General features: G+C 36.1%; 1 protein-coding gene and 1 non-coding gene across 2 annotated transcripts; one reads left to right on the top strand and one right to left on the bottom strand.

The window, feature by feature from the left end:
- Positions 1-6,149: 6,149 nt before the first annotated feature.
- On the bottom strand, positions 6,150-7,869 carry LOC130592129 (uncharacterized). Its single transcript, XM_057396308.1, has 2 exons — positions 7,313-7,869; positions 6,150-7,035 (listed from the first exon to the last, which is right to left on the bottom strand). The coding sequence occupies exons 1-2, from the start codon at positions 7,867-7,869 to the stop codon at positions 6,150-6,152; spliced, it is 1,443 nt and encodes a 480-aa protein (XP_057252291.1).
- A 2,965-nt stretch (positions 7,870-10,834) lies between these two features.
- On the top strand, positions 10,835-10,963 carry LOC125492163 (small nucleolar RNA SNORA14). The gene has a single exon (XR_007268607.1). It is a non-coding gene; the product is annotated as a small nucleolar RNA SNORA14 (small nucleolar RNA).
- Positions 10,964-14,053: the final 3,090 nt, after the last annotated feature.

The raw sequence follows: 14,053 nt of genomic DNA, 5'->3' as shown, positions 1-14,053 counted from the left end.
TTTGGGCTTAAAGATATTTATAGTTAAGTTTTTCTTTTGGGCTTAGGAAAAGGCAATTGGATCCTAAGTAGAATAGAACATAATGAATGGGATTGATGAATAAACTCCTAACATTACAAGAAGTTCATTTTCCTAGTCCAATTAGTATTTGGATTCCTCAAGCCCATTTAAAAATCCTTTTTCAAATACAAATAGTATTCAAATATTTTTCAAAGCATGCATTAACAAAATATTTTACCTTCCTTAAATCTTTAAAATGAATTCTTTGACTTTCAAAATAGTCAAACTTTTAAATAAATAAATTATTTTAAACTAAATTATATTTGAATATAAATATATATATACTAAAATATATTTATAAAATCCATAAATTTACTGGAGATTACACAGATTCATTCGATATACTCATAATCCTAGTAGTGAACATTGGAATGCACATTATCAATTGCTAAGGTATCTTAAGGGCACCATAGAAATTGGTTTGCATTTGAATCGATTTCCTAATGTATTGGAAGGTTTTTGTAATGCTAATTGGGTATCTGATAATGATGAAGTAGTTTCTATTAGTGGTTATGTGTTTATGTTGGGTGGAGATGCTATATCATGGAAGTCCAGAAAACAACCATGTTTAGCTCGCTCCACCATGGAATCAAAATTTATTACTCTTGAGTTGGCAGGTCAAGAAGCGGATTGGCTAACGAGTCCTCCTGTATTGATCCATTCGAAGGCAAAATGGAAAACCATTAAGGTTATATCTGTCTGCTTGTGAAGATTCCATCGGTAGTCTCCTTACTCAGTAGGCTATATTCTATCTAAGTAGAATCCTGCATGATACAGAGAAAAGGTATACCATGGCAGAAAAATGGTGATTGTGCTTATATGATGCACCAATTAAGCTCATTATATATATATATATATATATATATATATATATTGTAACAGCCCAAACCTCCACTAATCTTAATCAACATCGTTTAATCACAACGGAAGCGTTATCAAACTAAGATTTGGACTATTACCATGACATTCTCAAATTATAAGGAAGAGAATATCGAATTACCTCAAAAACATACTTTATACATTACTTAATGCATACAAAGCTGTCCTCATAAGAGCTCTTAGGTTACATGCACCAAAAACTGACTAAAGTTCAGTAGTCTATCACTTGCTTAACTATGTAAACATATGTATATAGATGTCATTACTTAATTTACATTATTGAAAGTCTGTTACAAAAGTAAACACCTTCATCACATATCCTCGTACCAACCTGCATCAAAATCAAACTAAGTGACAGGCCACAGAAATGACAAAACAATCAGCAAAGCTGAGTACACACTGTATAATAGAAAATACAAGTTTAGGTGTATTTTGAAAACTAACACATAGTTATAATAACAGATAATCACCCTTAACTTAGTTACTATGGTTTCACAAAATCAATCGTTTGGCATGAACGCGAGTGGAGAGGGGTACCACGCAGTACCAGCTGTCTCCAAACTAGTGAGGGTCGTCACCCAGCCTTTTATTGTTATGCTTGCAAGACTTACCCGGACATGTCCTATAACGCCAGGAATTAGCCCCTCCTGGAAGGCAACAGCTAGGGACTCTACCCGCCCTAACTCGGGGTGCCTATTCATGCCTCACTTTCATATTTATAAAATAAGATATTTAATGGTTTATACTTTAAACCTCAATACTCAAAATCCTTATCAACTCATCCTTAATACTCATAACTCTTATCAACTCCTTTCAATTACCCTTACTTTGATAGTTGAGAAGATTTAGGGTTTTCATACTTAAAACTAGTTTTTAACATAATAACTTTGATAGAACTTAACCAATTATGTCTTAGGGACTTAAATAATACTCAAACATATATTTCATCAAGAGATTACCAATTATCAATTACTATATAAGTTCATGTACTAAGCACATCCCATTTAGAAGCATAATCGTAATGACTTAGTGTATAAGTGTTGTTTAGTCAATTGAAACATCTCTAATGAACCTTAGCATGTTATACTTATGTAATATACTCAATATACACATAATAATACACATATCATACATAAATTCATTTCATAAACATGCTTTACACAAGAAGAAACAATCACTTAACTATAAGAGTGGAAATCTCTAGGGTTAAACCAAACTAAGTGTGTACCTTAGCTAAGGATGCTTAAAGCTCACGAAATTCCTTAATTCACTTGGTTAACTACTCCTACAGCTTCCCCTGAATGTATAAAATGCTAAAGATTAGTTTCAACAAGCTTATAGATATGAAAAACTAAGCTTAAATACAAGAGATGTAAACTGTTGAACTTACAACAACTTATGTGATCTTTGAACAAGGTTTTCTATATGATTTTATGGTCTAAAGGTTGGAACCAAAGCTTGTACAACTCTGTATGGATGTTTAGAAGAGTTCTATGTAGAGAAAAGTGGGTGTCAAAGAGGAGAAAATATGAGAAAGGAGACGAAAACCCAGAACAACCTTTATAGCCTGTTCTGGCGGTACCCAAGGAGGGGAAAGTGATCTGGGCAACGTCGGTTTCTTGGAGTTTCTGGGTGATTCTTGCTTGAGGTGTTAGCCTTTGGTGTTGGCTATCATGCATCAAAGGGCTTTGAGAGATCGACACTTGAGTAGCTGCTAAGCAGCTTTCTTTGAGGATAGGTCTGAGCTGTAATTTCAGCTGGCCAGGTTTTACTATGTAAGCAATTTACCTTATTAAGCCACGTAATTCTTGGGCTTAAATGACCATTTTAACCTTAAGACATCTAAGCATGTCATATATCAAGTTTGGTTAGGTTCTGAGCTCGGATTCAATCCCGAAAGGCTCTTTAACTGGAAGGTCATCGTTACCCGTAAAACAATCTCATACGATTTTCACAATCTTAATGTTTAAGGCTCTCAAGGACTTTTCAACTTATCTATTGGTTTCCAAAGTCTTCTTATCCAATAAGAATGGTAGATCTTACCTACTTTTGCCTCGTATGGTGTTGGAGAGTATTCTAATCTACTTTAAGCACTACAACCAAATGAAACTTAGCATAACTGATAGTTTCAAGTAACTATCTTCCACCTAGAACCTTAAAATCCTATAACTCTATATGAAGTAGTCAATTAACTTACGTAAAACATATAAGTTAACTAATTAAACATAATATCATAGGAAATACACAGTTAGACTGCTCTGTAGTTACTTTAATACGATCTCATGCTTTAGCACATAATCAGGGTTTTGAGTTAGGGCTTCTTAGGGCTATTACATTCTACCCCTCTTAAAAGAAGTTTCGTCCTCGAAACTTGAAATATTTACCTTATTGGAATAATTGTGGATATCGATCCCACATCAGATTCTTTTTCCCAAGTAGCCTCTTCTTCTCCTGATTAGACCACAACACCTTTACAAGCGGAATTGTTTTCTGTCTTAATACTTTTTCTCGATGGTCTAATATTTGTAACGGTTTTTCTTCATATGTTAATGTCTCATCTATCTTCAGTGGTTCATAGGATAGCACGTGGGATGGGTCATGAATATATTTCCTCAATTGAGACACATGAAACACGTTATGTACTTTGGACAGTTCCACGGGTAGAGCAAGTTCGTATGCTACCTCTCCAACTCTACTCAGAATCTCATATGGACCGACATACTTTGGACTTAGTTTCCCCTTTGCTCCAAATCTTTTCACTCCCCGTGTAGGTGAAATCTTGAGAAATACTTTATCTCCAACTTCAAATTCTAACTTTCTCCTTCTTAAGTCAGCATACTTCTTCTGACGATCTTGTGCCGCTTTCATCTTTTCCTGAATCATTTTAATATGCTCCATTGTCTCTTGAATTAATTCAGGTCCAGTTGATACTTGATAATTTAAGTCATCCCAACATATCGGCATACGACACCTTCGACCGTACAGTGCTTCATAAGGAGCCATTCCAATGCTTGAATGATGGCTATTATTATATGAAAATTAATTAGTGCTAAATGATCCTCCCATGATCCTTGGAGTTCCATTACACAAGCTCGTAGCATGTCTTCTAGTGTTTGAATTGTTCTTTCTGTCTGTCCATCAGTAGACGGATGAAATGTTGTACTCATATTTAGTCGTGTTCCAAATGCTTCTTGTAACTTCTCCCAAAAATGGGATAGAAAACGAGTATCTCTATCGGAGATGATAGTCCGTGGGGTACCATGCAATCGTATGATCTCTTGAATATATGCATCTGCCATCTGCTTCATTGTCCAAGTAGTCTTCATGGCAATAAATCTACCCGTCTTTGTCAGTCTGTCCACAATCACCCATATAGAATCTTTTGACTTTCTTGAGCGAGGCAATCCTATGATAAAATCCATAGATACAGAGTCCCACTTCCAATCAGGTATTGGTAAAGGTTGTAGCATCCCTGGCATCTTCCCTCGATCGAATTTAATCTTTTGACATGTCAAACACTTTGCCACAAATCTCGAAGCATCTCGTTTAAGTCCCTTCCACCAAAATGTTTTCTTGAGGTCCTTCACAAGTTTATCTCTTCCTGGGTGAATGGAATAAGGGCTATTATGGGATTCCCTTAAAATTTTATCCTTCAATTCACGGTCATCTGGAATACACCATCGATTATGAATCATAATACCTCCATTCTCATGAAGGTGAAAATCAGTAGATTCCCCATTTTCTATCTTACATCTTATGTCTTTCAGGAATGGGTCATGTTGTTGTTTCTGAATAATTTCATCGAATAAAGTTGGTTGAATAGTCATTGCATTAAGGATACCTTGAGCTTCTCCTTTTTGTACAATGACTAGGTCTAATCTCCTCATCTCCTCATAAATTTCTTGTGGTACAGAAATGAGTCCATTCACCATTCTTCTAGGTATTCGACTTAGAGCATCAGCCACTCGATTGGCTTTTCCTGGATGATATTGGATGTCTATCTCATAGTCCTTGATCAATTCCAACCACCTTCGCTGTCGCATATTCAATTCCTTCTGTGTGAAGATATACTTTAAACTTTTATGATCAGTAAAGATTTTACATGGAACACCATATAGATAGTGTCTCCACAACTTCAAAGCAAATACAACAGCAGCTAACTCCAAGTCGTGCACAGGATAATTTCCCTCATGAGGTCTCAATTGTCTAGAGGCATAAGCTATAACTTTCCCTTTCTGCATCAATACACATCCCAACCCTTCTTTTGATGCATCACTGTATATCTCTATTCCTCCTTATCAGTCGGCAGGGTTAACACGGGTGCGCTAGTTAGCTTTCGCTTCAATTCTTGAAAAGCCTTCTCACATTTTTCCGACCATTGGAATTTCACATTTTTCCGTATCAGTGATGTAATAGGTAGGGAAATCCTTGAAAAGTTATCCACAAACTTCCTATAATACCCTGCTAAACCCATAAAACTCCGTACTTCTGAAAATTTGTTGGTACTGGCCATTCCACAATCGCCTTTATCTTCTCAGGATCAACCATCACTCCCTCTTTTGAAATTACATGCCCTAAGAATGATACTTCAGATAACCAAAAATTACACTTACTTAACTTAGCATATAACTTCTTTTCTCTCAGTACATTTAATACTATCCGTAAATGATCCTCGTGGTCTCTTTTATTCTTCGAATACACTAGTATATCATCAATAAAGACCACTACGAATTGATCTAAATAAGCCTTAAAATATCTCTGCATTAAATCCATAAATGCAGCTGGAGCATTCGTCAACCCAAAAGGCATTACCACAAACTCATAATGACCATATCTTGTTCTAAACGCTGTTTTAGAAATATCTTCATCAGCAATCCTCATTTGATGGTATCCTGATCTCAAATCTATCTTGGAGAAAACCTCAACACCTTTTAACTGGTCAAATAAATCATCTATTCTAGGAAGAGGATATCTATTCTTGACTGTAATTTTATTAATCTCCCTGTAATCTATACACAGTCTCATTGTTCCATCTTTCTTCTTAACGAATAACACAGGGGCTCCCCATGGAGATACACTTGGTCTAATGTATCCCTTCTGCAACAACTCCTCTAATTGTTTCTTTAATTCAACCATCTCTGCAGGGGCCATACGGTATGGACTTCTGGAAATAGGCGTAGCTCCTGGCACTAAATCGATGTGAAAGTTCACTAACGTCTAGGGGGTAATCCAGGTAATTCTTCCGGAAATACATCTGGGAATTCCTTCACTATCGGAATTTCTTCTACTTTTAAGGGACTTGTGGTTGTGTCAATTACATGGCACAAATAAGCATTTCTCCCTCTTCTTACCTCCTTAGCAATCTTCATCATGGAAACAATTTTCACTCTCGATTTCTTCATAACTCCTTGATATACGATTTTACCACCTTGTGGAGTTTTTAACTGGATCGTCTGTGCTTCACATTCAATTACAGCTTCATATTTACTAAGCCAGTCCATTCCCAAAATTACATCATAATACCCTAATTCAAATTGTACCAAATCGGCCATCAACTCAGTACCCGCTATACTTATACAACATTCTTTACATAAATTCTCACACTTAACTCGTAAACCATCAGGAAGGTCTATTGCTAAGTCAATTTTTGACTGTTTTGGGGTTGGATTCAATCTTTTAAGCAACGAATGGGATATAAAGGAGTTGGATGCTCCAGAATCAAAAAGAACATATGCAGGTACATAATTCACAAGGAAAGTTCCGGAGATTACATTACCTCCATCTTTAACAAGTTCAGCCTCCCCGCTTCCATTGGCATCCAGATTATCATTTTCGACAAACTCGGGTTGTGCCTCTTCTTCAGTGCCCATGGCATACATTCTTCCAGCTACCTTCCCTGGATTGGCATACGATCCTCTTTGATTATTGCGATTAAAAGTCGATGCACCTTGGTTCCCTTTTGCATTACTCATTCCGAATCTGCTAGGTCCAGTTTGTGTTCTTACATATCCAGCTTCCTTCACATTCTTCTTAGTCGTTTCGGGGCAGTCTTTAGCAATGTGCCCAGGTTTCTTGCACTCAAAACAATAGACTTTCCTTCACAATTCCTTCCAAAATGCATCCTTCCACATCGAAAACATCCTCGATTTTTGGTTGAGTAGGTTGTTGAAAGTTTGGCGTACGTACAATCGGTTGAACAACTCGAGGCTTCTTACTTTTCTCTTCTTCCTCGCTACCAAAATTCCTTCTTTTGTTTATTTCGTTCTCTTTTTCACTAATCCTTTCTTGCGCCAATGCTCTATCATATAATTCTTGAAAATTGATACAATGTCCAACTCTCTTCTGATAAGTGAAATTCAATCCTTCGAAATACCGTGTCACCTTGAACTTTTCCGACTTCACTAAGTCAGGTGCGAATCGGGATAGCTCGACAAACTTCGCCGTATATTCTACTATCGACATCTTACCCTGACGTAAGGTAAGGAATTCACACTCCTTCTTAGTCTGAAGTGCTGGAGGATAAAACCTTTCCCGTAATTTCTCAAGGAACTTATCCCAAGTAAAATCAGGTCGTTGAGCAATATTTTTCACAGTCTTCCACCACATATCTGCTTGTCCATCTAAATAGAATGATGCTAACTTCACTCTTAGATTGGTTGGACAATTCACCATATCCAGGAGTTTTTCCATATAAGCGATCCAATCCTCGAACTTTACTGGATCAGGTTCCCCATCATAAGTCCTAGGATTGTGTGATGCTAACCTTTTATAAAACTTTCCCTCATCATCTGTATCCTTATTTGCCTGGTTATTCTCCAACAGATTCAACAATCGGGTATTCATATTTTCTAACTGGTTAATTCTAGCCTCCATTTGGTGAGTTGAGTCACCAGATCCTGATGATGAAGCACCAGCTCTAGTTCCTACCATCCTAATTAAAGAAAATGAAATACTATTACCTTCCACTTATTAAATTAAGCACATAACATAAAAGTAAAGTAAAGAACAATCACATATGCACACCAAAATTTGCTCTTATATAGAAGCATATAGTTTCAACTTATACAACCATATCCGAGTAATCAATAATACTAGCTACATATGTATATACTATTTACATTAGTTAATACTACTATATTCTAATACATATACACGGCTCATAGGCCCAAAAGTTAGTATACTTATATATATCCTAACATCATATACCCAAAAAAAAAAGATCATTTTCACTTTAAGTTCCTTCCAACAATCTAATCTAGTCGAAAAGTATCTCGTACGTAACCGCTGTCACTACTACTCCCTGAATCTATCTGTCCTGGTTTGAAATCCGAATCGTAACTTGAGCTACCCTCATAAGAGTAACTGATTTCATCTTCGATATCTTCATCTCCTTCTATGTTCTATCTTCTATTCCGTCATCTTCTATCTCAACCTCTTCTATTTCCATTTCCGGATCCTCCTCTTCATTTCTTCACTATCAGAACTAATATTTATATACTCAATTTCCTTATGGTCTTTCTCGGCTGATTAACTTCTTCAACCCTGCTTTTAGTTATCCTACTAGGACCTGCTTCATCCCCAAACTTCCTCTTTTTAGGAGGCACTTCCTTATTCTTGTTACCACCACCCATTCTAGCATTTCCCAGTCTATTTGAGCCTCTACTTCCTTCATTTTCCTAGTCTTATACTCTTCATATGTTATGATAGTACCCTCTTTTCTCCCCTTACGATCCACTTCTTGGATCCTCCTATAAACTTCCTCAACCGTGACATTCCATTGTATCAACTTCTTGTCTATCGTAACATAGTCGATTTCTGACCCCCTTAATTCTCTGTCAGGAATATATAGTCTAATATCTTCCAGTATTCTTCCATAAGATCTCTCCATGGATCATTCAAAGGCAAAGTCTTTACTAATGTATAAGCTTGAACTTCCGGACGAGCATATGGGTTTTCTTCTCCCCGGCCCATTACTTGATTATATTCCACAATTGCCTTCATTACTTGTCTTGCACAAGCAGGTGCATCAGTATAACATAAGCTAGCAGAGAATAGAGTGTCTGGTTCACGAACCCCTGGAATATCTTCACCTATGCTTTCAAAAGGGTCTGTCCATGTATCCTCAGAATCAGAAGTTTCAATCACTATTGGCTCCCCTCTACTTCCTGGATTCATCTACATCATCAAAACATAACATCAATTAACAACTAGTCCAACTCAAACTTCATAGTAATCACCTTATAATAACATAGAATAGTCATACTTATACATTCTAATGTCTTAATTTAGCTCGGATACCACTTGTAACAGCCCAAACCTCCACTAATCTTAATCAACATCGTTTAATCACAACGGAAGCGTTATCAAACTAAGATTTGGACTATTACCATGACATTCTCAAATTATAAGGAAGAGAATATCGAATTACCTCAAAAACATACTTTATACATTACTTAATGCATACAAAGCTGTCCTCATAAGAGCTCTTAGGTTACATACACCAAAAACTACTAAAGTTCAGTAGTCTATCACTTGCTTAACTATGTAAACATATGTATATAGATGTCATTACTTAATTTACATTATTGAAAGTCTATTACAAAAGTAAACACCTTCATCACATATCCTCGTACCAACCTGCATCAAAATCAAACTCTGCCACCCACCGAGTGACAGGCCACAGAAATGACAAAACAATCAGCAAAGCTGAGTACACACTGTCACTAGTGGAAAAATGAAGAAGGGCTGCGCTAAAAAAGGCATGTAGGGCTGCGCTTTTTGACAGCAGCCCTTTCAGTAGCAGCCCTTCACTTTTTAAGTAGGGCTGCGCTAGAAAAGCGCAGCCCTTAAGCTAGAAGGGCTGCGCTAGTTAGGAAAAAGCGCAGCCCTTCTAGCCCAGAAGGGCTGCGCTAGTTAAGAAAAAGCGCAGCCCTTCTGGGCTAAAGGGCTGCGCTTTTTCCTAACTAGCGCAGCCCTTCCTACCAAAAAAAAAAATAAAAAAAAAAAAATTTTTTTTTGTCATTTTTTACTCATAATCTCACATTTTCTGAAATTAAACAGAAGAGAAGAGAAACGAAACGAAAATACTAAACCCAAAACAATAAAAAGAATGAAACGAAAATGAAAAAAAGGAACAAAAACTAATATACAAAGAGAAGTATACAATAAGTATACAAGAACATTAATCAAAACAAAGATGAAAATACAAGAAATTATATAGAAAGAAAAGTATACAAGAACATTAATCAAAATAAACAAAGAGAAGCATAAAAGAATAACATTAATCAAAATAAACAAAGAGAAGTATACAAGAACATTAATCAAAACATATAAACAAAGAGAAGTATACAAGAACATTAATCAAAACATATAAACAAAGAGAAGTGTACAAGAACATTATAGATCTGAAAATACAAGAACTACAACCTAATAATGTTTAAATACATAAAACAAAACCCAAATACATAATTTAAGGAAAAAAAAAATTCGGAAAAACTTAAAATGGCTATTTGGAGGCTTAAACGAACTCGGATGGCTTAAAAAGCCTAAACGTCACGGCATAGCGGTGAGTTTGACTCGTTGGCTCGTTCCGCTTCCGAAAAGGTATCACAATAGGCAATCGGACTCCGTCGCCATGTTTAGTGCAAATAATTTCAAGGTTTTTGTCGCAAATGTTTATGGGAGATTTTGAGAGAGAAGAGAGATGAGAGAAAGAAGAGGATGAGAGAGAAGGAGGAAAGGAATAATGAGGGACGTGAGAGATGAGAGAGAATGAGGGATAATATATTTGACAAATCCCCGCTCAATATTTCAAAGCCCGCGATTCCGAAATTTCAAATTTTTTCAGGAAGGGCTGCGCTTATTTAAAAAAGCGCAGCCCTACTAAGCAGAAGGGCTGCGCTTTTAAAAAAGCGCAGCTCTTCACTAGTAGGGCTGTGCTTTTTTAAATAAGCGCAAGGGCTGCGCTTTTAAAAAAGCGCAGCCCTACTAAGTGAAGGGCTGCGCTTTTTTAAAAAGTGCAGCCCTTCTGCTTAGTAGGGCTGCGCTTTTTTAAATAAGCGCAGCCCTTCACTAGTAGGGCTGCGCTTTTACGAAAAGCGCAGCCCTTCCTGCGCAGCCCTTTATGTTTTTTCCCCTAGTGTGTATAATAGAAAATACAAGTTTAAGTGTATTTTGAAAACTAACACATAGTTATAATAACAGATAATCACCCTTAACTTAGTTACTATGGTTTCACAAAATCAATCGTTTGGCATGAACGCGAGTGGAGAGGGGTACCACGCAGTACCAGCTGTCTCCAAACTAGTGAGGGTCGTCACCCAGCCTTTTACTGTTATGCTTGCAAGACTTACCCGGACATGTCCTATAACGCCAGGATTTAGCCCCTCCTGGAAGGCAACAGCTAGGGACTCTACCCGCCCTAACTCGGGGTGCCTATTCATGCCTCACTTTCATATTTATAAAATAAGATATTTAATGGTTTATACTTTAAACCTCAATACTCAAAATCCTTATCAACTCATCCTTAATACTCATAACTCTTATCAACTCCTTTCAATTACCCTTACTTTGATAGTTGAGAAGATTTAGGGTTTTCATACTTAAAACTAGTTTTTAACATAATAACTTTGATAGAACTTAACCAATTATGTCTTAGGACTTAAATAATACTCAAACATATATTTCATCAAGAGATTACCAATTATCAATTACTATATAAGTTCATGTACTAAGCACATCCCATGTAAACATAATCGTAATGACTTAGTGTATAAGTGTTGTTTAAGTCAATTGAAACATCTCTAATGAACCTTAGCATGTTATACTTATGTAATATACTCAATATACACATAATAATACACATATCATACATAAATTCATTTCATAAACATGCTTTACACAAGAAGGAAACAATCACTTAACTATAAGAGTGGAAATCTCTAGATTAAACCAAACTAAGTGTGTACCTTAGCTAAGGATGCTTAAAGCTCACGAAATTCCTTAATTCACTTGGTTAACTACTCCTACAGCTTCCCCTGAACGTATAAAATGCTAAAGATTAGTTTCAACAAGCTTATAGATATGAAAAACTAAGCTTAAATACAAGAGATGTAAACTGTTGAACTTACAGCAACTTATGTGATCTTTGAACAAGGTTTTCTATATGATTTTATGGTCTAAAGGTTGGAGCCAAAGCTTGTACAACTCTGTATGGATGTTTAGAAGAGTTCTATGTAGAGAAAAGTGGGTGTCAAAGAGGAGAAAATATGAGAAAGGAGACGAAAACCCAGAACAGCCTTTTATAGCCTGTTCTGGCGGTACCCAAGGAGGAGGGAAAAGTGATCTGGGCAACGTCGGTTTCTTGGAGTTTCTGGGTGATTCTTGCTTAAGGTGTTAGCCTTTGGTATTGGCTATCATGCATACAAAGGGCTTTGAGAGATCGACACTTGAGTAGCTGCTAAGCAGCTTTATTTGAGGATAGGTCTGAGCTGTAATTTCAGCTGGCCAGGTTTTACTATGTAAGCAATTTACCTTATTAAGCCACGTAATTCTTGGGCTTAAATGACCATTTTAACCTTAAGACATCCTAAGCATGTCATATATCAAGTTTGGTTAGGTTCTGAGCTCGGATTCAATCCCGAAAGGCTCTTTAACTGGAAGGTCATCGTTACCCGATAAAACAATCTCCATACAATTTTCACAATCTTAATGTTTAAGGCTCTCAAGGACTTTTCAACTTATCTATTGGTTTCCAAAGTCTTCTTATCCAATAAGAATGGTAGATCTTACCTACTTTTGCCCTCGTATGGTGTTGGAGAGTATTTTAATCTACTTTAAGCACTACAACCAAATGAAACTTAGCATAACTGATAGTTTCAAGTAACTATCTTCCACCTAGAACCTTAAAATCCTATAACTCTATATGAAGTAGTCAATTAACTTACGTAAAACATATAAGTTAACTAATTAAACATAATATCATAGGAAATACACAGTTAGACTGCTCTGTAGTTACTTTAATACGATCTCATGCTTTAGCACATAATCATGGTTTTGAGTTAGGGCTTCTTAGGGCTATTACATATATATATATATATATATATATATATATATATATATATATATATATATATATATATATATATATATATATATATATAATTTCATGGCCTGCACAATAGAAGTAATATCTCCAACAAATGTCGTAAAATATATGATATCCCAACCTTTTATAAAAGGAAGGTTAAGCAAATGGAGCCTACATCTACTGCAATTCGACCTAATATATATGCCACAAAAGGCAGTAAAAGGTCAAGCTCTAGCGGATTTCTTAGCAACACATCCTTGCCGTAATCCAAGAATTATTGATGAGTACATCCTTCCATGTGTCTTATTCTTTGATGGACCCAATACTAGTGAAACAACAGGATATGGAATATATATTCTATCTCCTGATGGGATCCCAACTAAATTAACAGTAACCCTAAAGGGTCCATGCACCAATAGGGTTGAATATGAAGCTTTGTGATTGGATTTAAGATGTTGCTAGATTTGGGAGCTAAGAGAGCAAAAATATATGGGGATTCTCAACTGGTCATTTATCAAATGACTAAAGAATTTTTTTTTTGAAGGAGAAAATGACTAAAGAATTTAAATGTATATCATCGGTATCACAAGAGTGTGGAAAGAAAGCACAAGAATTGTCTAAACAATTTAAGGAAATTACTTTCATACACATTCCCAGAGAAAAAAACACAAAATAGCAGATCAGCTGTCCCAAATAGCTTCTGCCAGAGAAGAAATGCCTTCACAAAATGAAGATATCATTCTTCAAGAGAAGATTGTCCTAGAGCCTCTCAACAAAACTGATAAAGAGATCAAAAAACATATTGGAAGTCTATAGAATTTTAATATTAAGGGAGGAAAAGGACTGGAGAGATGACATTATTCATTATCTCCAAAACCCAACTGGGACAAAAGTGCCAAATAGAGTCAAAATGGCGACAACTAAGTTTTGCATGCAATTTGGTGAACTACACAGAAAGGATCCAGAAGGTTTACTTTTGAAATGTGTGGATGTTGTAGAAGCTCTAACTCTCATGGCAGAGATTCA

This window comes from Beta vulgaris, chromosome 7 (assembly GCF_026745355.1).
Source record: "Beta vulgaris subsp. vulgaris cultivar EL10 chromosome 7, EL10.2, whole genome shotgun sequence".
Taxonomy (NCBI): domain Eukaryota; kingdom Viridiplantae; phylum Streptophyta; class Magnoliopsida; order Caryophyllales; family Amaranthaceae; genus Beta; species Beta vulgaris.
Note: the sequence above shows the minus strand (reverse complement) of the source record. Positions and strands in the feature narration are given on the sequence as shown.